At 39.4% G+C, this 22,984-nt stretch overlaps 1 protein-coding gene across 2 annotated transcripts; it reads left to right on the top strand.

The window, feature by feature from the left end:
* The first annotated feature begins 1,326 nt into the window (after positions 1 to 1,326).
* Positions 1,327 to 21,195, top strand: LOC117829369 (phosphatidate phosphatase LPIN2-like). Of its 2 annotated transcripts, none has more exons than XM_034707006.1 (20): positions 1,327 to 1,452; positions 8,524 to 8,724; positions 9,548 to 9,643; positions 10,949 to 11,238; positions 11,320 to 11,436; positions 11,578 to 11,704; positions 11,801 to 12,266; positions 13,019 to 13,118; positions 14,460 to 14,647; positions 14,907 to 15,000; positions 16,102 to 16,171; positions 16,262 to 16,345; positions 16,616 to 16,695; positions 17,190 to 17,346; positions 17,570 to 17,718; positions 17,854 to 17,940; positions 18,023 to 18,175; positions 19,606 to 19,720; positions 19,827 to 19,930; positions 20,016 to 21,195. In XM_034707006.1, the coding sequence occupies exons 2-20, from the start codon at positions 8,533 to 8,535 to the stop codon at positions 20,158 to 20,160; spliced, it is 2,814 nt and encodes a 937-aa protein (XP_034562897.1). In that variant the 5' UTR covers positions 1,327 to 1,452; positions 8,524 to 8,532; the 3' UTR covers positions 20,161 to 21,195. The 2 variants fall into 2 exon arrangements, with proteins under 2 accessions (XP_034562897.1, XP_034562896.1); XM_034707005.1 differs by lacking the exon at positions 1,327 to 1,452 and adding an exon at positions 7,922 to 7,950 and having other exon boundaries at positions 20,016 to 20,160.
* Positions 21,196 to 22,984: the final 1,789 nt, after the last annotated feature.

Raw genomic sequence — 22,984 nt, 5'->3', positions numbered from 1 at the left:
TTGGTGCCAGAGATGCTCACATTTGGACAGGAATTTGAAACTAGAATAAAGCAACAGTTAGACAAATGCCATGTTGTCAAATCCATAAAGTGGATGTTAAAGGCTAATTTGTTCATTTAACTTGGTGTTAAAAAAACTGATGCATTGACCTTCCTAATGGTCTGTGAGTACAATAAACCCACAACAAGAGACATTATTTATCAAATATCTGTGTATGAAAACGTCTTAAAGGCACCAATAACAAAAAAATTGTTAAATTGTGACCAGTGAATAAAATAGCTCGGTAACAGCTAGCAGATAGCTACCAGCTCCAAAGCCATAGACTGTATAAAATATGGACAACGTATCCGTGTCGTCACACATCTTTCTCTGGAGCGCTGTTTTTAGGCCAATCGGCGGTGGCAGCCATATTGCTTCTGACGAGCAAGTGTGATGTAAAGAGGCGGGCTTTGAGTCTCCTAGCCAACAGCTACAGTGTTCCCGCCTGTGACTCAAGTCAGCTGTGCCTCTCATTGGAAGACTTGTAATCTAAATATCTTCGAAATTGCCACGTTAGAAAAAACTTCCCCTCCCGTACAGTGTGCCGATTGAGAAATGAGCTATCCAGACGACACTCGTCTTTTGTACCAGGCTGTAAACATGTTTATTTCTGCTGTAAAGATCGTCTTTTTTAAATTGGTGTGTATGTGGTTTCCTGTACTTCTGGAGCCAGCCTCAAGCAGATCCTCAATGAACTGCAGTTTTCAGCACTTCCAAATTGGACTCATATTTTTAGACCGGAGGTTGCCGCTTGTCCAAAGCTCAATCCTGTCAACATGGCAACTCCCTTTATTATGCAAAATGTATTCTTTATGATATAAATATTTTTATTCTTCATAAAATAAGCCCCATACAGTTGTTATAAAGGGTACATAATCAAGAAGAGACCAAAATCTGAAGTTAATTCACCTGTCAAGTTGAGCACTTTAAAACGATACTAGCAGAAGACAGCCTCAAGTGGCCATTAAACGAACTGCAGCTTTGGTTCTTTAGTATTGTGTTTAATCAGCCAGATTTTGCTACTTTGAGGTAATAAATAAAGAAGCTAGTAAAGTAAGACTTCATTTCCCTCTGAATTGGATCGTTGTTGAAGAATAAAGCTGCCAAACGATAAAAATAATTAATTATTTTTGAATTACTTTATTGAAAAACGTTGTCCTCCTTTTAGTGGTTTGTATGCACAGTTGAGTTAACCCTCTCATGAACCCCTAATAATCAAACTCACTCAATGACCCTATCATCATCATCACACATCCTCCTGTGCTGTAATCACGTGCAGCCCCGGCGCTGCAGGGTCACGTGGTCGGCTTCAGCTCAGCAGAGAGAGAAAGAGAAAGAGGATTCAACAAAGTCCCGGCGGAGGAAGTGAAGGAAGGTGCGACTGCCTGCGGGCGAGCCTCTCTTCTCTGGCAGGTAGGAGAATATTTGTTGCTATACTCCTCTTTATTATCATGTTTCTGTTTTAGAATGACGAAATGAGTCTCAGGGAGTATAAAGATAGTTTAATATCGCTCCTCTGTGCTGTACAGAGAAGGTACAGAGGTGTCTTGGAAATCTTCGGACGCCTCATGTAGCGGGTTGTGAGTCCTGTTCTGACTCTGATTTTTTTTAAAGTGTTGTAACATTGTTTTTCACATATAAACGGAATATATACGTCAGTACGTGCGTGTTTTTGCTTGGTATTAAAGCCATTTTAAATTACCCAACTCTTACCTGATGGCGTCCCTAAGATATGGAACTCTCTAACTTAAACTATAGACTTACCTTTTTAATAGAGCCTTTAATTTGGAGTAATTAATTAATTTTTAACCCTGGACTGCATTATTATTTTTTATTATTTGTATTATTAATTTATCTTATTTTATTATCTTATTGTATTATTTATTTATCTATCTATTTCTTGTATTTATCTGATCTTGTTAAAGCTGCCTTATTTTTTTTTTTTACCTTTCTTTACACTATTACTTATCTTATTAATTTCACTGTATTGATTTTATTTTTAAGTATTTTATTTATAATCATGCCTTTCATAATTTTAACATTGCTGTTGTTTTCTGTCTCTCTGTTATTCTGTGAAGCACTTTGGGCTGCATGTTTTTATGTATGAAAAGTGCTTTATAAATAAAGTTGAGTTGAGTTGAGGTCAATTTCAGGGGCTTATGCACAGATTTGACTACATTTTTATTTAATTTTATTTTTAATTAAATTTTTTTTGTTCTTTTATTTTCTATTCTTTTTTTTTTTTATTGTTTAAAACTTTTTTATTCACCAATTAGTGTATATGGTGAATAAAAAAAGTGTAATTCACCAATTAGTGTATATGCATGTAGTCGATACAGACATACTAACAAGTACAAACATTACAAAAACATGGAAGGACATATTTCTACACTTGTGAAGAGAGAGAAGACAGATGAGGAGAGAGGAGGGAAAAAAGAACCCCCCAATTTTCTTTTTTTACATTTTTAGGAATATCTATTTGTCATATAACTCTCTGAGATAGATGTCTTCCTCTGACATTATTAACTGTGAATATGTCGTTTTATGAAATGTTTTACCAAATAGCAAGGGTCTTTGTCAAGGAGTTATTATATTAGTGCCCTGTATCTGAACTGTGAAATGACATTAAATATTTGCCTTTATTAAGGTCAATATAACACTGTAATGCTTGAAGCAATGTGGGTGAATAAACAGCAAAAGTTTAAATATTCCAGGTGATAATATACATATTCAAGACGCCATTTCACCTAGACATACTAGAACATTATGTGTAAATTATTGATAGGAAAAAAAAACCATGTATATAAGTACGTGACATGGTCTGATTCCAGCTCTTGACATCATCATTTGGTGCTTCTAACACATTACACAACTGTATGTTAGATAATGTTGAGTACTGGTCTGATTTATCCAAAGATTAGCCTAAATACTTGTAAGTTACACCTCAAGTTGTATTGTCAACTCACAGCCAGCTGAGTCATAGACATTGGAGGATTTGATTTTCAGGAACTGGTGATTCAAAAAAAAGAAATCTGCAGAGTCAGTTTCACAATATTGTTCAATAACTGTGGTTGACTCAGAATCACGTTGGACATTCAGGCGTAGTGAGAGGGACAAACGTGCGGGGACAGTGAAAGCTAGATTTGTACTAGGCCTAATCTTGTTTGCAGGATTAACACCTTCTTAAGGGTTTCTCAGAGTATCCTGGATGAGAACTGGTTCTGCTGAGATTGTTTGTCAGTGCACTGGGGCAGCTTTGTAATGTAGCACAAAAAATGACTAACACGTTGGGACTTATATGAAACCTTATATTATATCCACAGAGGCAGCTACATTACTCATCTGATGTGAAGCTTATGGGCTTTAACTATTAGTGTGTCTTTACAGTGTAGTGCATGTGAATGAAAGAGAAGCTCAGCCACTTACTGTAAATACAAGAAAACAGAAGCACAACACCCTCCAGTGATAGTTTCCAAGCTGCTTTTAGTTTACTTCTTTATTTATTGTGTCTTGACTTTAAAAATAGTTATTAATAAAAGCCTTAACTCAAGATCCTCATCCTTGACTGTTGTTTTAAACTCAGTTTTACTGTACTGTCCTTGAACCAAAGCTGAGGCAGTTTTCTGTTTGTTATAAATTCATAAGTAAGTTGACATATATTTCAGTTTGCATCATTATTATCTTACATATTTTTGTTTTTACGTTTCAAGACTCTAACTTCCCTTTATGTTCCAAACATAAACACTTTGACAAAACAGACTATGAATAATGTTACACAGTGGGTGGCTTCAAGGCAAAATAAAAAAGTCTGACATTCAACTATGACTGCCTCTAGAGAATTAAATTTGTAGATTGTAGACATTTGTTCGCCATATGCACCCCTGTCAAGTAAGTTTTATACTCTTGGGACGATAGACTGTGTAAATTTAATCTATAAATTATAAAATTGGCTTCAATTCTTGCAGCCGAAGGTTGCCACTTGCTTGTGACTTGGATTCAGGATGTTTCACAATGTTGTTTCCAAAAGTGCCTGGACACTGCTCAAACGTAGCCCACATTATGGCTCTGGGATTTTGATATGCCCAATATAGGCAATGGTATCAGGAAATCCTCCTGAAGATATAAAGGGGGCGGCACAAACATGATGTGAGAGCTGGCAGATGAATCTGATTCTAAGGCTTTGACTTCTTGTCCACATTGGCTTGACGTTGAGCAGTTCATAAGATAATAGAGAATGTGCAAACAAACACTTGAGAAAATGAAGTTGAGATAGTTTTGTCACATTGAATAGTCTGTATGTACTGTACTTTAAGTCCAATACCAAGTTTGAATTGTCGGTAGTGTTTGATCAGAAATATAACTCTTATACATTTTAAACCCCCCTCATAAAATGGCATATTCTCATCAAACATATTCATTTGTACTCAGGCTTGAAGAGCAGCAGCCGAGGGGTGTAGGTGAAGTGCTGTCTGTGGGAGTTGAGGCTTTTACTAAATTTGGTGTGCGTCGATAGTGCAGACAGTGTGCAGTCAGCTCACTAGAGAGATCTGGTTGTGCTGTGCTTCTGTCATGGCTGATGACTCTCATCCAGACACTTCTGCTTTGTCCCTTACAGGAGTATTGCACATTCAGTCTGTAATGCGCTGTGGTTTGCAGGGGGACGCTGATAATAGTGTCAGAGTGTAAACACAGTGATACTGTTATCAGCTTGTGTCATAGGAGGGGCGTTCTCAAACTTTTTTCAGCAAGTCACCCCGACCAGTGCATATTTTTTTGTTCAAAAAAGCCTGCTTAAAGAGAAACACAGCAATACTAAGATATGAGTTTCAGAGTTAATAATAAAGCACAAAGCCTGTGGTGGGTTCAAAATGAGTGTTAAAACATATGATCCCTGTTACTGATGATATTTTCAGGCTCTGTTTTCTTTAGGTTTAAGCTTAAATCCACATGTTTTTATCTCCATCACTACGTTCTTCAAACTTGAATGCATTTTCTTATTTTTTTGTCTGTTATTAGAGATTGTAACTTGAATTGTTCAAACCCAAACCCACCTAACATAATAAAGGATACTAGTACTCCCTTTTGAGAAGAGTGTCATACTGTTGTGGATGCTAGCTATAACATTTTAAACTTTGTCAGCTACAGTTGGTTTCAGCTTCAGTTGTGACTTCATCATATCCAAACAACATGACTGTGCTAATTTTGTATTCTTTGTTTGTCATGTAACTATCAAGAATTGTATCTGGGGTAATATCTCAACATGTACTTCATAGACAAGCCTAAAATTTGCTACCTAGCATAGATGCCAGTTTTGAATACTTGGTGCACACCAAGCAGCAATCGGGTCTCAAAATATGAAGCCCATACGGAAGTGTTATAAACTGTAGTTCATTGAGTCCGCTTGAGGCTGGCTGCTGAAACACCGGAAACCACATACACACCAATTCAAAACAGACAATCATTGCAGCATTAATAAACATGTTTACAGTCTGGTTCAAAAGACAGCTTCAGTCTGAAGAGCTAATTTCTCTATTGGCACACACTGTACGGGGAGTGAATTTTTTTCTAACAGGATGGTTCAGAAGATATTAAGATTACAAGTTTTGCCCATCTAAGGACATGACTGACTTGACTGACTTGACTGACAGGTGGGAACATTGTAGATATTGGCTAGGAGGCTCAAAGCCCGCCTCTTTACCTCACACTAGCTGGACAGATTTAAGTTGAGTTCAACATTTCCAATATGGCTGCCACCGACGCTTGGCTTCAAAACAGCGCTCAGGAACAGATGGATGACGTCACGAATACTACGTCCATTAATTATACAGTCTATGGTGCAGACACTCTGTTATAAAGTTTTTGATCCACAGAAAACTCATGATACTCTTACTCATGAATACTCCTTACTAGTAGCTTAACTACTGCGAAGATCGTAAACAATTTATCTGCTGAAAATCAGCATGTTAGCTGTTATTTTGAGCATGGTTTTCCCCGTTGAGTACACCCTCCTCAAGCTGCTACATAATCATCCATGATCTCCAGTGGATGAATTAAAATGTGTTAAGGCCTCCTTGGTCTTTTCATGTAGCTCCATCAACTAGTCAAAGTTAATTCAGCTCATGATCTGAAAAACAGCTCGCTAAATTCCAGATGGCTTAAGCTGCCCCTCAGTTGAATACTTTCTCACTATAGCTTAAACATACTAGCATGCCAACACTAACATGGTAACTGCAGCTTTTATAGGACTTTGTTATTGTTATAGAGTAAATAATTTAACTGTTGTTCAAACTTATAGTTGATGAAATGTTCCACCATGCTGTTTTCTCTGTTGTAACTGTAACAGTTCAGGTTGATGGTAATGGGGGGCTGGTGCTAAGAGGGGTTATGTAAGGGTTTTAGGGCCCGGGCTCGGGGTTCTTTTTCTTGTGCTCCGTCAGAGGGGTTAGACAGGTTGCTTCAGTGCAGGGCAGGAGGAGGCTGGCTGAGGAGGACATGGGGGAATAGGAGGCCTTAGCTCAGCACAGCTCAGTCCAGTTGGAGTAATATGGAGCCTTCAGGGTGGTTACCTGATCAGCGGCATGACCAGCACCTGAAGTCCCCTTGGACTCTGGTGAGTTAGGGTGCTAGTTCCCCTTTCAATTCACAGATTGAGTAAGTAAACTGTTATTTATTTATTTTGCATGTAGAAGGTGTTTCTGACTGTGAAGGATGTTATATTTGGAAAGTGCAATGTTGACTTCTGTCCTCTGTGGTTAACCTGACCCAGATTTCATCCTAATCCCAGCACTAACTCTAATCTTGAGCTGATTTGTTTATGCAAAAATCAAATGTACATGTTAGTGTTTAACTCATTTAAATAAATATGCACAGTATCACATGTGAGTCAGTAAGGATTTGATGACACACAGTTGTTCCCTGATTTATAATTGATAATCATGAATAGTCTGTGTACAATCATACAGAAAAGTTATCATGTGATCCTTTACCGTGTTATGTAAGAGGTTTATTTGATATTTTTTAATAGCTATTTAGCTCCAGTCATCCGTGCACTGGACCATATTTCCCTCTGCCAGCTTTTAAGGGCATTGAGGTTTTTTTAGTGAAGAGGCTGCCAGTCTTAGAGACTGAATGGTTTCAAAGTCCATCCAGCAGGTATGCAGCTCTGATTTCGTCAGTGTAGTCCACTGTCCTAAATCCTAAATAAAGTAACCACATAATGACACCAGCAGGACTGGCGTCAATGCTGCTCTAGAGGTACAATCAAGAAGAATCAGGTGCATTAAAAACAGGGTGAACACAGACTGCTGCTTCAGTGGATTGAGCAGTAACAATCTTCCCTGCAGTGAATCTTGTCTTCTTATGTTGAAAATGTCATTCTAAAAACGTAGATTATCTACTTTTTGATCATATGTTGCTTTGAATTAAAGAATCTGGTAACTATTGAAATAATGTAACATAGAGGTAAAGTTTGAAAACCATGTTCTCTACAGAGACAGACAACAATCCTGGCACACCTGATCAGGATTAAGCTGCGTATATCTGAACTTAGTTTCTTTTTCATCAGAGTTTGAATAAGTGAGGTGCTCTTGTGGATCTAAACATGGATAAACAATGAATGGAGGTATAGTGGAGTTTAAATGTAGTTGTTAAAATTGTGTGTTTTTATAAGAAAGCGTTTCATAATGAGTGAGAGAGAGACGTTGTAGAGCGTGGAGTTTCAATGAGGGAAGCTCATTCACAAGACAAAAAAGTCACAAGTTATCTCAATTTATATTTCTGTGATGCTTCTCCTCTCCTGGACATGTAACACTTTTATTGAAACTATCTTTTCAACTGTTTACTTACATATATTGAACTGACACAGTAAACGCTGCAGTTTTGTAAATCCAGAGTGAAAGTAAAGGTTACAAGGTCAGTTTGGGTCACTGTGACACTACAGTGGTACAAGGATTGCTTTACCCTGTGGCTGTGATAAATAAAAGCTGAGTTATTAATCGAACATGAGACACATTTTTTGAGGGGGTCAGTATTTTTATTTTTAATAGTATTTGCACTAAATGATGATTAGTTTGAGGTATCACTATCTCAAAACAGTCACATAATGTTGTAGTCAAGACCACATTAACCGAGAACAAGACATGTCCGAGACATTTAGGGACCGAGACCGACTCAAGACTAAGGCAGGGCACTGTCTTTCCCTGGTTTGCAGCAGCCTGATTTAGAGCTTCTCAGCTCAGTCAGGACTCTTTTGAAGAAAATGGGACAGAGCCGCTGTGCTCAGGGACCAAGTAGCATCGCCTTTGCAGACTATTTTGAATAACAGGATCTTAACTTCTAGGACAGTGGCCTAGTAGGGTTGAAAAAGAGAGTAGCGAGAGGTTTTATCCTTAAATTTAGGTATGTTTTTAGTCTCTATATAGCAAGACATAGATTGAGTGTACCTTCGTTTTATATGCTTGATAAAGAAGGACTTTTTGCCAACAGGTGGACACCATGAACTACGTCGGGCAGCTGGCGGGCCAGGTGCTGGTGACAGTGAAAGAGTTGTATAAGGGGATCAATCAGGCGACCCTGTCGGGCTGCATCGACGTGATCGTGGTCCGTCAGCCTAATGGGACGTTCCAGTGTTCCCCTTTCCACGTCCGCTTTGGAAAACTTGGGGTGCTGCGCTCCAGGGAGAAAGTAGTGAGTGTTACTCAAAGTTCATCTCTGGATTTGTGGTGCTTATTTTGTTGGCTTTTTTAAGGGGTGATGTAGTTTAAGTTTTCATGTCAGTGCTGTGCTGGAGTATGAGGAAGCTGCACTTTGATCTTCTATCTCTCTTCATCTGCTTCTCTACTTTCCTTCTAAGTACCTCCCTGAACATTACCATCCCATCCAATCAATGCTCTTCCCCCCACAAGTGCAGACCCTCCTTTTTATTTCTATTTTTAGACCCTGTGCAGTCGTCAGCTGACCACTAAGGTGGGATGCACTGAGTAAAGCTCAATTTAGCCACTTATTCAAAGCTTGTAAAGATTCATCCCATTCAGAAAGCGTCTCAGGGGGGTAGCCTTATCTTTGCAAGCTTAGCAGTGAGTCAGACAGTTCAGGAAGTCATCTCTTGATGTCATAATGCAGCTTCTATGTAAGCTGATCTTGACTGCATATCAAATGTCAGGATCTTGCAGACAGTTTGTGGTCTTGGTTGATTTCTTGATGTAAGGATGGAAGAAAGCTTACTGTGCTTACACTTTACACACTGTGTGCCTTCTTACGTGGTTGACCTTTTTCCAACAACCTAATTCCACTCAGGCAGCCCACTTCTGAATAAAACCCGGTCTGTTTAATAAATGGATAGAAACTCGTTGCTGAAAATAGCAAGCATTTGCACAATCTGTTCCCTTTTTTTTCCTGTGGCTTAACTCTAATTCTTCAGGTAAATCTGTGGCACAGTTTGCTCTTGTGTTGAACAAACAAAGTAAAGCATTGTTCAGTGTTTTTAACAGAAATGTGTTTGACTTTGTAGATTGATATAGAAATCAATGGAGAACCTGTGGAGCTCCACATGAAGCTCGGAGACAATGGAGAGGCCTTTTTTGTCCAGGAGACAGAGCAGCACAATGTGAGTTATGAACCGTAAAGTGTCATTTGTCAACTTGTTATTTCAGATTATTGTTATTAATGAGATAAAGCTCCTGTGAGATGTTTTTAACTGATTATGCAACAGACTGAAATTTAAACTGATGCCTCTGTATGAGCTACAAAAGCAAAAAAGACCATCAGCGACAAGCTTGATTATTACTATATAGTTATTTTTTTATGCCTTTAATCACTGCCACTTGGTAGATGTCAAGGAAGATGACTACAGCATGGGTGAAAACTAGGGGTGGGAATCGAAAACCGGATCTGACTTAGAACCGGTTCCAATTTATCAATTTCATCAGAATTGTACACCTCAAATGTTATCGATTCTCCTTAACGATTCCTTTCCCAGCATGAAGTCACGTCACATCGCTGTACGTTGCGTTACGTCACACACTCTGTGACACAGAACTAGGTGAAAATACCTCAAATATGCTGAAGCATTTGTCGACTCGGCCTCGAAGCTTGGGGTTCGCGTCGAGCCGAAGTGGAGAAGGGTTGCATGTGAACATGTTCGTGTTAGGGAGGCGAACCCCCGCCTACCTTTCCCCTTTCGGAGTCGGGACGCTCTCCCTCAGGCTCGAGGGGCCACGTCCGGACTCACACGGCCGAAAATAAGGCACCGAGAGCGGGTCAAATAGCTCCGCGATGTCCCTTGGAGGAAAAGCATTTCTCGTCTGGACCCACGTGGCCGAGAATGAGGTCAACCTATTGTTCAGTATGTTCAAGTTGAATATGTTCATGTTCAGTCTTGTGCAGACATAATTTTGGAAAAAATTAAATGGTTACTTTTGTTGCGGAAGACTGTGTAGAACTACTTTTTTCCCCTCAAAAAAATACTCAGGAATCGTTAGGAGAATTGATAAGAAATTGGATTGATCAGCAGAATCGACAATGGCATTGACATTGATAAAATCTTATCAATTCCCACCCCTAGGGAAAACAGACTTTAGTGAAAAGTTCCACTAAAAATATTCATAATAAATGAAACATTTGACTGTTAAAGACAACATCACCACAGAGATAAGAGGTACTTCATTCACAGGGGGCGCCTAAATCAGCACTAATAGAAATTTCCTCGCGGGAGCTTTAAACCCTCTGGTTTATGAAAAAAAAAAGAAGGCCTTTGTCATTAATGTCAGCCATACTTTGCCTGCTAACAAGTTAAACTAAAATGCGCCTAGCAGCAGCATGCGAACATTGTCATTACAAGCGTGTCAGAATGCATTTAGCTAAAATCACATCTGTGGCTGAAAATGTATTCATGTTTTTTACCTGGAAACAGGAGATCATCCCGGCCCACCTGGTGACGTCACCGATCCCCACAGAGGAGGAAATGTTTTGGAGCAGAGAGCCCAGATGTGGAGGATCAGCAGCAGCAGAGAACAGTCAGCCTGTGAGTCCAGAAGAGCCGGCCTCTGGAAACCTTCCAACCTGCTCCACCTCAGCTGGCAAGAAGAGGAAGAGACGCAGGAGGAAGCACAAAGCCGAGCCACGCAAAGAGGAGCAAACAACAGCAGAGCTGGAGCTGTGTGAGCTCAGTTCAGATGAGGAGCACAACATGCTCACTGGGAGGTTGGTAAATAGTTCAAAAGCTTTATTTGAACTCTTGTTTGTTGTGGATCTTTTGTTTATATGATTGTTTTCTGACCTCAGGACATCTTCACTTTCCATGATGAAGGACAACATGGACCACAGGCAGCACTCTCCCCTCACTGCCCTCGAATGGGACAGTTACCCTTTCTCTGATGGAGACTGGTCCCCCTGCACCAAGTACGCAAATACATACACTGTTTATAAACACACAGAAAACACAAAATTTCCAATCTGCTTATCAAAACAGGCTGAGTCCAACAAATCACTCCCCCAAGGTCCACTTTGCTGACATAGTGGAAATGTTGTGTTTGTTTACAGCAGGGAGATGTCGGATCCCTCGTCGCCCAAGAGTGACTCTGAGCTGATGGTGAAGCCAGCAGAGAGCATGCTCAGGGCCGAGTCCCACATGAGATGGAGCTGGGGAGAGTTTCCAGAATCAACCAGGGTGAGGATCAGATTGGTTGAAACTGTGGACAATGTTTTGTAAATGCCTGCAGGTCTATTTGAAGTTTTTTTATTTGCTATTCCTTCTTCCATCCAGGTTAACAAAAAGGACAAATCCGAGCCAAAAACGCTGACCATTACTCCCTCAGAGAGCACACATTTCAGGGTTATTTTGAGCACAGAAGCCATGGAGGAAGAGTCCACAGAGGGAGGGAGAACCACAGATCCCATTTGTAGTATTGTGAAACCAGAGCCTCGGACCGCCAAAGCCGATCAGTGCAGCTACAAACCACAGCCTCCAGGAGCCTCGTCTCTTGACAGAGACATCACCAAGCTTAACCTTTCAGATTTAAGTCAGAGCGAGATTATAACCTCAGAACTTCATGCCAGTGACTCGGAACACAGCACAAAGACTGCACACAAGACCAGATGGAAGTCATCGCCTCCCAATCGCAGGGACAGCTGCTCTGCTGCCAGTGGAGGCACGAACACAGACTTGACTGCAACTTACCCCGACACAAAAACCTCATCCAAACTGACCGACTCCCCCAACAAGAGGCGAAGTAAATAAACTTTATCACTTGTTTAAAAAAGGGTGTAATTATCTCTGCTTTTAAGGAATGACGGTATTCTAAAATAACTACTATCAACATAGAAATACAAAATATGACGTCAGACAGCTCCCCATGTCTAGAGCACACAGTAGTTACATGTTTTTCTCAACAAAGCAGGATCCTCACATGTGACTGTGTGCTACATTTTGAGATTGGGAGGAGTACTGAATGTTTTACTTTATTAAAAAAGGAAAAGGAAATGGTACTGTTGTTAAAAAGTCATATGGGAAAACCTCACATGAGAAGAGTCACAGAAAATCAAATCTTGGATGAGAAAATTTTGAAATTCTTAACAAAAAATGCACAACCTGAAAAAAAACTTGCTTTTTCCTTACATTTATTTAATATGACGTATTTTTTCCCAGTTATATTTATACAGCCCTTATGAAAAACTGTCTTGAAAGTTCAGGTTTATCCCCTTATTACTCTATTTCTGAATTAAAAGTATTTGCATGATTGTCACAGTTTGAATTTTCTCATTTAGTGTCTAAAACAATGTGGGAAAGTGTTCAGTTAAACTCCACATTGTGTGAATTGACTCCTCAAAGTGTGCTGTGAGTGCATGTTTAACAGGAAGGAAGTGGTCACTGCTGTATGCCTGAGTCTGTATTCTGCGTCTGGGCTCTTCTGCATTCACATGCACAAGTTAGAGAAAAAGGAAGTCTGCAATTTCTAAGTAGATATCTGTTCCTCTCATTTAGGTGTGAGGAAGAGGAGCCAACATCAGGGACCTGAAGACATTTACCTGGATGACCTGACTGCACTAGAGCCTGATGTTGTTGCACGATACTTTCCAAAGAGGTACAAACCAGGATGAAATTACACAGCTGAGTTTATGATCAATTAAATAATGCATGGGTTTACTTCTGTTTAAGCTTTACTTTGACATGTAGCCAAAATTGGTTTGTGTAAGAAAAACCTGAAACATAAAATAACATGGCGGACAGTTTCCACCATACACTGTCAGAAAACATGGATGAAGTCTCAGTGACGTCACCCGTCAGTTTCTGGGGAGGTGCTGTGAAGCCCAGTGATGGTACTCACCATTACAAAATGCTGACTTAACCAAACTTTTGGTCAAAACCCAAGCATCAACCTCCGGTCTCAAAGCATGAAGCCCATGTGGAAGTGTTATAAACTGCAGTTCATCGAGAATCCACTTGAGGCTGGCTGCAGAAACACCGGAAACCACATAGACAGCAATTCAAAAAAGACGATCTTTACAGCAGAAATAAACATGTTTACAGCCTGGTTCAAAAAACGGCTTGGCTCTACGCATCTAATTTCTCTATCGGCACACATCGTACGGGGGGGGGGGGGTATTTTTCTAACGCAGCGGTTCAGAAGATATTAAGATTACGAGTTTTTGCCCAAATAAGGACATGACTGACTTGACTCCCAGACAGGAACACATAGCTGTTGGCTAGGAGGCTCAAACTCTGCCTCTTTACCTCACACTATGCCTGGTTGAGTTCAGCATTTCCAATATGGCTGCCGCCGTCGATTGGCTTCAAAACAACGCTCAGGAACAGATGGGTGACGTCACGGATACTACGTCCATTATTTATACAGTCTATGGTAAAACCCGGCAACTTTGGAAACAAGTGAAGAAAAAAGAAAAAACAGATGAACCACATAAAATGTCTCAAGTCTTCTATACAACTGTAAATTTAGCTAACATTAGCTAGTATTAGCACTCATAGTTGTACCAGACCATAGACTAGAGACTAAACACAGATGTACTCAGTAATGTCATCCATTAGTCTCTGAAGAGGCTTTTTGAACAAACAGCTATGGTTAGGGCCATCCTTTCGGCCATCCTGTCAGCCATCTTGCTATGACCCAACTATGCAAATGTATACAAAATTCGTAGCCTTAATATAAGTAAGGCAGATGGGTCATGAACCTCTCCCTGTACATTTTTAACACATGAAAAAAGAGCTTTAGAGACCAAAACCATCTTTGTACCAGGCTGTAAACATAATAAATTCTGCTGTAAAGTTTGGCATTTTAAAAGGGGGCCTAATGGGAATGACTCTTTTTTGGAGTGGGTCTCAAGTGGACACTGAAGGAACTGCAGGATTTTATTATTAGAAGATTCTGCTTGCTGTCCACACTACATCAGTGTTTCTGCGTTGTCAGTGAGTCTGAGCAGGTCCCTAAACACTGGGTGGAGATGGGGCGCAGTTCTGGATCACAGTCCCCTCAGTCTGTTGGCAGCGCAGCAGCAGACAGCGGCACAGAGTGTCTGTCTGACTCTGCTGGTGACCTCCCTGACGTCACCCTGTCGCTGTGCGGAGGAGTAGGCGAGAACTCAGAGATCTCTAAAGGTAACCAGCTGTCTCTCTTAGCAGAAATTAATAAGTCTAGCAACATCTTAAAAAAGTGTTTCTTCTAACATTTGGGTAAATTTCAAGCATGTATTGCATTCTTTAATTATCTTAATACACAAAATACTTAAAACCATGTTCAGACTTCAATTAACAGGATGTATGTCATAGTTTGACTTCACACCTCTACGTATACTGCATCTTTATGATAATAGTTATCATGACTTGTAACCAGGCTTCTCTGTTCTGTTCATCACAGAAAAGTTCATGGAGCACATCATCACTTACAACGAATTTGCAGAGAATCCAGCCATAATCGACAACCCCAACCTGGTGGTTAGAATTGCAAACAGGTAACTGTAATGGCAAGCTGTTTTAACACATTCCCATCAGTCATTGTATTTAAGACATCCATCAAAACTATATTATCATGAGTAAGAATTTCAGTAAAAGATATCCACATTGACATTGTCCGTATCTAGAATGAACATTTCAGATATTTGCAAATCGTCCTGAAACTCCCATTCCTTATACAGTATATGTAATCTAGTTTTTATTAGCCGCAATTTTAATCAAACATGATTCCAGACATCCATAATGTCACTTTGAGTATCTGAAAATTAAACCACTACTACTTACATCTAGACCAGGGGTTCTCAAACTTTTCTGCCCGCATCCCCCAAAATATAGGTGCCAAAGACTCGTAACCCCCACTGTCCCTCAAAGTGATTTAATGTGGCTTCCTTTAGCTGGTTTGCAGAAAATGATCCTACCTATATGAGCATGTGGCTGTGTTTCCTGTGCCTTTATCAATTAACCCACTGCTACTGATGCTTTTGATAATTAACTGTTCACTAACCCTAAACTTAGGAGTCATCTGGCAAAAAGAAAGACAGAAAACTCATTACATTTTCCAATTTCAAGGTTTTATTCAAAGTTTAGCTACTGTTTGCATCCATATTTTTTTATAAAAATGGGTGAAATTTACTGTTTTTAAATAACTTTTGCCATTCAACTTTTTTATTGCATTATCTCAGTATTTCTTTGTTCACCACAATTTAACAAATAATATATAAGTAATAAAATATTAATAAATACAAAAAAATCCCAAATTAAATAATAATAATAATAATAATAATAATAATAATAATAATAATAATAAAAAACATTTTTAGATAACTTTTAAAAAATCATTGTGGAAGACATCTAGCGACCCCCCATGGGGTCACGACCCGAACTTTGGGAACCCCTGATCTAGACTGAAGATATCAGAAATGGGAGTTTCTCCTAGAATGAGTTTCACAGCAGATATCCTGTATGTTCATTATGTGTAGGAAGAGAATTACAGTGGATATCTTACTTGTGAAATGTATGTACACTCACCAATTTTAGTTAAGATTCAGTGTTTTTTTTCTGCAAGATGTAACAGAGTCAAAAAACATTTTTTCTTTGAGGTATTACAACTGGACCCTGGCAGCGCCACTAATCCTCAGCATGCAGGCTTTTCAAAAGAACTTACCAAAGGTATCCTCCTGGTCTAAAGTGTTTATAGTAAACTCTCATTTAAGCTGCACATATCATATGTTTACTCATGAATTATATATGTGATTGTAGGCTACAGAGGAAGCCTGGGTGAAGGAGAAAATGCCCAAAAAGTCTGGACGCTGGTGGTTCTGGAGAAAGAGCAGCGTGAAGCAGGTACTGAGTGTGTGACTCAAACTTGAGTCTTATGAGTCACACGTCCATCTGTGTGTTGACAGTACAGTGAAGGTCAGTGGGAATCCCACGCTGACTGAGTCACTTTGAATTGTAAATGATTCTACTCAAATGAGGCACAGGTTTCCTAAATGCCTGAGGAACTCTAATCTGTTTTGCATCATTATGTCAGGAGTTTTTTTGTTATGAAAGAACCTTTATAAAGCACCATTTGTATTTCTAATTACTTAAACTCTCTCTTCCTTTCCTCAGTCGTCATCAGAGGCCAAGTCAGAGAGCCAGGAGCCTCTGAGCAGTGACAGCCCTGCCCTTCCCCGGGCCCCTGAAACACAGTGAGTCAGCAGCAGAGCTTCAGCTTCCTCACGCACCAACACAAGCACTGTTGGGTAAACATGTCCCACTGAGGCTGGATAAGCATGTCAGTTAGCCTGCGGTGCTCTCTGTTTATGACTCATAAATTAATCATTGTGATATATTTTATTCCAGGCGGGGTGATTCTGGTTTGTGTTAGAGGTGATTAAGGAAGCATTAAGTTTTCCATAATAAGAAGTCAGAAAACAATGACAAGCTGCACTGAAGCAGAACAGAGTTACAGAAGATGTTCTGCTGCCCTCTAGAGGCTGCAAATGATTATGCAGGATTTTTTTTGTATCCCTTTAAATCACATTATCTAACATTAATTTGCTGTGTTTTCGCCTCATTTCCTTCCACATGTGCTTATTTTCTCACAGATTTCTCTGAAACTCAAGATGACTCTTTTTTTTTCTCTCTGCTCTCATCTTGGTTTTTTTTGCTGGAATTACTTCAAACATTCTTCTCCCCACAGACAGAAAGCAGCAGAGTGGTCCAGCGATGACGAGACCAAAGAGCTGAATGCTGTGGCACCTGCTCAGAAGCCTACTGAGCATGTGCAGAGTGAAAACCCTGCTGCTGCACCCTGTCACTCTTACAAGAAGTCTCTCCGTCTATCGTCTGACCAGATAGTAAGACAGGCTTTTGTTATGCTTCCACCAGTTGTTTGAAGTAAAGAGGTCACCATTATTTTTTTAACATCAAAGTCTGTTGTTCAAAGTTTTCTGTGGCCCTAAGGAGATAATGCAAAAAGGAAACTATTCAGAATAACTTGCATGATATCTCTGATTTTCCATCATAAATCAGACCACTCCCCATAAATCTACTGGATTTAAAAAAAGTCCTCTCTTTCAGGCTAGTTTGAAGCTAAGAGAGGGGCCAAATGATGTCACTTTCAGCATAACCACTCAGTACCAGGGGACATGTCGCTGCGAGGGAACAATCTACCTGTGGAACTGGGACGACAAAGTCATCATCTCTGACATCGATGGAACCATCACCAAGTACGAGAGAGTCTGAACATGCTCCTCTTCACTATGGTCTATTATTGAATCATGTTTCACTCTTTTGTAATGCAGACAGAGACTAGAAGTCTAAATCTAGCTTAACTTAACTATGTGAATCATTCCCTCTCACAGGTCAGATGTGTTTGGTCAGATCCTGCCTCAGCTCGGGAAGGACTGGACTCATCAAGGCATCGCTAAGCTTTACCACTCAGTGCACGAGTAAGGACCGGACCACAGAAGACGTCACACAGTTGACTAAGTAACAGATCTCATCTATTTACAAGATTCTTTTCTGCCACAGGAATGGATACAAGTTCCTGTACTGCTCAGCACGAGCAATCGGCATGGCAGACATGACTCGAGGATACCTGCACTGGGTGAACGACAGAGGGACCCTCCTGCCTCAGGGACCCCTCATGCTCTCCCCAAGCAGCCTCTTCTCTGCCTTCCATAGGTAAAGTCTGCTATGAAGCATTTATCATGAGCTACAAGGAAAACACAAGATAGTGATGAAGTTCATCACAGGGTCAAAGTGATGGATGTTGATTGACATACAAGGATTTGAAGGAGCATAGGGCTGGTTTTAACTTCAGAACTTACAGGCAGAAGGGGAAAATGAATGTTGGGGAATGTGGATTTTCAGATTTATGTCAAAGTGGAATTAAAATGCTAAAAGTTGGGGATGTGCTTAAATAACAACCCTCTGTGTTATCTTTATGAGATAGTTTTTTTTAAAGCTGATTGTTTGAGGAACTGGTCAATAATAAGGTGCAAGTGTACGCTACATTAAGTAATACTTCAATGCTCTACTTTGCTGTTAGAAAGCCTCTCTGTTTTAATCAAGCGGCAACCGCATCGATCTAAAAATAGGAGTCCAATGCGGAGGTGCTCAAAACTGCAGTTCATTGAGGATCCACTTGAGGCTGGCTCCAGAAGTACCGGAAACCACATACACACCAATTCAAAACAGACGATCTTTACAGCAGAAATAAACATGTTTACAGCCTGGTACAAAAGACGAGTGTAGTCTGGATAGCTCATTTCTCGATCGGCACACGGGGGGTGAATTTTTTCATAATGCAGCAATTTTGAAGATATTGAGATTAAGAGTCTACCAATGAGAGGCACAGCTGACTTGATTGACAGGCGGGAACACTGTAGCTGTTGGCTAGGAGGCTCAAAGCCCGCCTGGCTGCCGCCGCCAATTGGCCTCAAAAAAGCGCTTCAGAAACAGATGGGTGACGTCACAGATACTACCTCCATATATTATACAGTCTATGGTTTTATGCACTATTTTTCAGATTCAACACACACATGTTCCTCCGCTTGCAGTACACTGATCAGCTATTTGCAGCCGGGTCTTTAAAAGAGATTAAATCTTTCAAAATAAGTGATTTTCACAGCGATGATGACACACAGTTTACTCTCAAGGAGCAGGAGGACATCATTTTTGTGATACTGTTTAAATTACAATGTACCTCTTTTTTTATATATAATTTTTCGGTACTTATAAAAAGCAAATGTAATTCCCTTTATACAAACTATACAAAAAAAGAGTGCTGCGATGTCAGTCATCATTAAAATTGCAGTTCTGATCACATAAAAAGTCATCTTTTATTACTCAGATTTGATTTATGTTTGCTTGTTCTCTATAGTTCTCTCGACTTGTACCCCTATGTTAAATTAACAGTTGGAATTAGTTGCAATGTATATCAAACAGATATATATACCAGTATCTTGATATGTTTCATGTCTTTGTTCATCATCTAAACCATAAATCACTGAACTTTGGCAGCACTTTCATATACTACAGAATAGTTGAAGCTCAGAAAGGTTAGAAGTTAATTTTTTTTATCTGTTCCTTTGTGATTATCTTTTTTTCAGAGAGGTCATCGAAAAGAAGCCAGAGAAGTTCAAGATCGAATGCCTCACAGACATCAAGAATCTTTTCTTCCCCAACACGTTCCCCTTCTACGCAGCCTTTGGAAACAGAGCGAATGTGAGTAATGTTTTAGTTGCTGTTTGTCTTCACTTTCTTAGAAACAGTTTTTTTATTTTTAGATGCCATTTCTCCCAGAATGATTCTTTATTGTTCTGTGCTTCAGGACGTGTTTGCCTATAAGCAAGTGGGTGTGCCCGTGTGTCGGATATTCACAGTCAATCCCAAGGGGGAGTTAATCCTCGAGCAAGCCAAAGGCAATAAAACATCGTAAGTCTGAGCCCTCACTGGAGTCATTGTTTGTGTCTGTGAGACAAACGTTTATTGTTCCCTGTTGCTGGTTTTTATTTTGCAGATACAGCCGGCTGAGCGAGCTGGTGGAACATGTTTTCCCCTTACGAAGCTCCCAACAAAACGCCACCTTCAGCTGCCCGGAGTTCAGCTCCTTCTGTTACTGGAGGCAGCCCATCGCTGAGCTGTGTTTAGAGGAGCTGCTGTGACTCAAACTCAAGTGAATGTTTTCATGAAGTACTTGAATTCAAAGGAACTCAGAGCAGTCTTCATATGCACTGGTTTAATACTGATCACTTGTTGTAATGCCACTGGAGGAATTTGATAATGTCTGAAATATGTTCTAGTTTAATGTAAGTTTGGTTTGTTGACAAGCTCCATATCTGCTCATTTAGGGAATTTTCCCATCATGCACTTGTAGAGTTCTCTTTGAGTTTTAGCTCCAAGTGTATTTGAAAGCCTTGGAGACATCAGTTGTTCTTATCACTTTGGCAGTTTTGTGTTGCAATGAAAGGAGATTTGTGCTGCAGAAGCACTCTTTCATGTCTCAAGGGTTCAACAGCTGTTTGAGAACAGGTCACTGTTTAGTATGAATCTAATAAACTGCCTGTACTCTGCCTTTGCTCCCTGACTTTGGAGTTCTAAAGAAAATTTCAAGTTAATAATATTTGTCAATTAAGGCCTTACATAGTCTAATGCAGTCTTTTTTAAGTTGTGTGAATGTAACTTTGTTTGGTTTTAAAGCTTGAGGACATTTTGCACTTTTATGTCAAGAAAAACAACATAAATGATTTTTTTTAAGTTTTAAGATTATTAGTAGACAGTAGATTTAAAGCACTTTCTGAACTTTGGATACTGCCGGGCTTGGTAGTACGTCTGTTTTCCAAAATTCAGATAATCAGAATTGAAGTAGAAAACTACTTTTGATGATATTTCAGCAAATTTCTGCTAATGTTTTGGTCAGATTTGTAAGATTTCTCCCTCATAAATACTGCAGTATCTACATGTCCAGCTTTTTTTCCACTCTGTATCAACTGTTGGTAAAATGAACTGATTTCTTTCTATGAAAGTGATTCTCTTTGTGTGAATAGAGCACACAGTGTTTCTTGAGTTTTTGCTGCTTCAAGTCTTCAGTTGATTGTTGTGATTACTTTATGGTAATCCAGATTACAGTTTCATCTAACAGTGTGAGCACAAAGTGTGTTTGTGATGAGTGAAAATAAAACTGTGCTTAACTGTTTAAATTGCTTTCTCTTTGTTAGACAGTGTGAGAGGTACGATGGAGGATTACGGACGCATTAAGAAAGGAAATAAATGCTGATTTCAAGAATACAGTTTAAATTTACAAGAATAAATGTGTAAATTTATGAGAATAAAGTGGTAAATTTTTGGCGAATAAAGTCAAATTTAGGATAATAAGGTTGTTTTATGAGAATAAAGTCATAGAGTTAGGGGAATGTGAGGAATGTGTTGCATCTTGTGACGTTAGACTTTGGAATGGGTTCTACAAATAACTGAATACTTCATCTTTAACTCATCAGCGATACATTATCATACATATTCCATAGTCAGGATACTGTGCTAAAAACTATCCAAAATGAGGTCAGGCAGTCTGATTGGCAGCCTGAACACGCTTCTGCAGCTGCTGTTTCACAAGATCATCCACATTTTAGTGCAGGCAGCTGGCTGCTCTTCTGACATCATGTTATGTGTGATTATAGAGCTTGACCACAGCCTGTAAGTATGATTTGTTTCTCATAAAATCGCTTCTTTATTTTCCAAGGATTTTTATTTAACTCTCGTATTTACAACTTTATTCTTCTTAATTTACGACTTTATTCTCTTGAGACTTTATCCTTGTAAAGTTATTCTCATATTACTATGACTTCATTCTCTAAATCTTGTTCTTTTTCTTCTCTGAGTGTGGCCCTGATCCTCTGTTTTAGAGAGGTGAGTCCAAAACATGAACTATTTGAAGTGAATTTTATAGTGGATAAAACCTGTACATCAAATCTGTATACCCGTACATAGTTTATTTACTGGTAATATAAACTTCATAAGCTTGAATCAAATGTCCTAAGTTGGATGATCCTTTAATAAAAAATTTATTTGAAACATCAAAAGCTTATTTTCTACATTTCTGACCATTTTAGCACCAACAAAGAAGAACACTGTATGTAAACTATATAAAGTGTAGGATGTTCTGTCAGAGAAAAACAAACAATGCCACTTGTTTCTGCCTTGTTATAAAAAAATATGATCAAAGAATTGAACTTTGACGTTAATAAGTCATCAGCAACAGCAACTGTCTGTTTGGCTACGTTCACACTGCAAGGCTTAATGCTCAGATCAGATTTTTTGTTTGCCTGTTCACATTACCGTCTATAATGTGACCTGTATCGGTTTCCAGTGTGAACTGTTTATGGCTCTGAACTGGCCCGCATGTGCAAAAGAACAGTAACAATGAAGGAGGAAGTCAGCATTTTTCGCCTTTGTTCCAAAAAATTTTGAGCAGTGGGAGCCGGAGAATGAAGGACCAGGTACAGAGGAGGTCAAGTATAAAGAAAAAGAGAGCCAAATTGCTTGTTTCTGCTTTTTGCAGAGCTGTGGCCGCAAATACGATTGAAAGGTCTATGTGGATGCGGACATGGAGTCAGGAGTGGTGGGTCTGCGATGTTAAGAGTTTATTCAAAACTTCCGGATGTCGAGGGAGACTTTCAGTTACATCTGGGGAGCAGAGCCTTCAGCCGCTCTGCTCCTCAGCTGTTGAACTCTCTCCCACCTGACCTCCATAATCTCTCTCCCACATTTTAAATTCAAACTCAAAACTCAACTGTTTAAACTGGCTTACTCCATCTGGCGACAACTCCACTGTCCATTCACTTAAAACTTTTTAAATTGTATTTTATTTACTGTTTGTTATTTATCTCTGTTTGTTTTAATGTTGTAAGGTGACCTTGAGTGTCAAGAAAGGCGCCTATAAATAAAATGCATTATTATTATTATTATTATTATTATTATTATTATTATTAT

The sequence above is a fragment of the Notolabrus celidotus genome, chromosome 17 (genome assembly GCF_009762535.1).
Source record: "Notolabrus celidotus isolate fNotCel1 chromosome 17, fNotCel1.pri, whole genome shotgun sequence".
Taxonomy (NCBI): domain Eukaryota; kingdom Metazoa; phylum Chordata; class Actinopteri; order Labriformes; family Labridae; genus Notolabrus; species Notolabrus celidotus.
The sequence above is the reverse complement of the archived record's forward strand: the minus strand, read 5'-3'. Positions and strand labels throughout refer to the sequence as shown.

What these genes read in the sequence shown, in the direction of transcription:
- LOC117829369 (XM_034707006.1), top strand. Translation starts at nt 8,533, where the DNA reads ATGAACTACGTCGGGCAGCTGGCGGGCCAGGTGCTGGTGACAGTGAAA. An exon ending in GTGGTTAGAATTGCAAACAG is followed by an intron (nt 15,001 to 16,101) that starts GTAACTGTAATG and finishes TTTTTCTTTGAG; the next exon opens with GTATTACAACTGGACCCTGG. An exon ending in GTCTATCGTCTGACCAGATA is followed by an intron (nt 17,347 to 17,569) that starts GTAAGACAGGCT and finishes CCTCTCTTTCAG; the next exon opens with GCTAGTTTGAAGCTAAGAGA.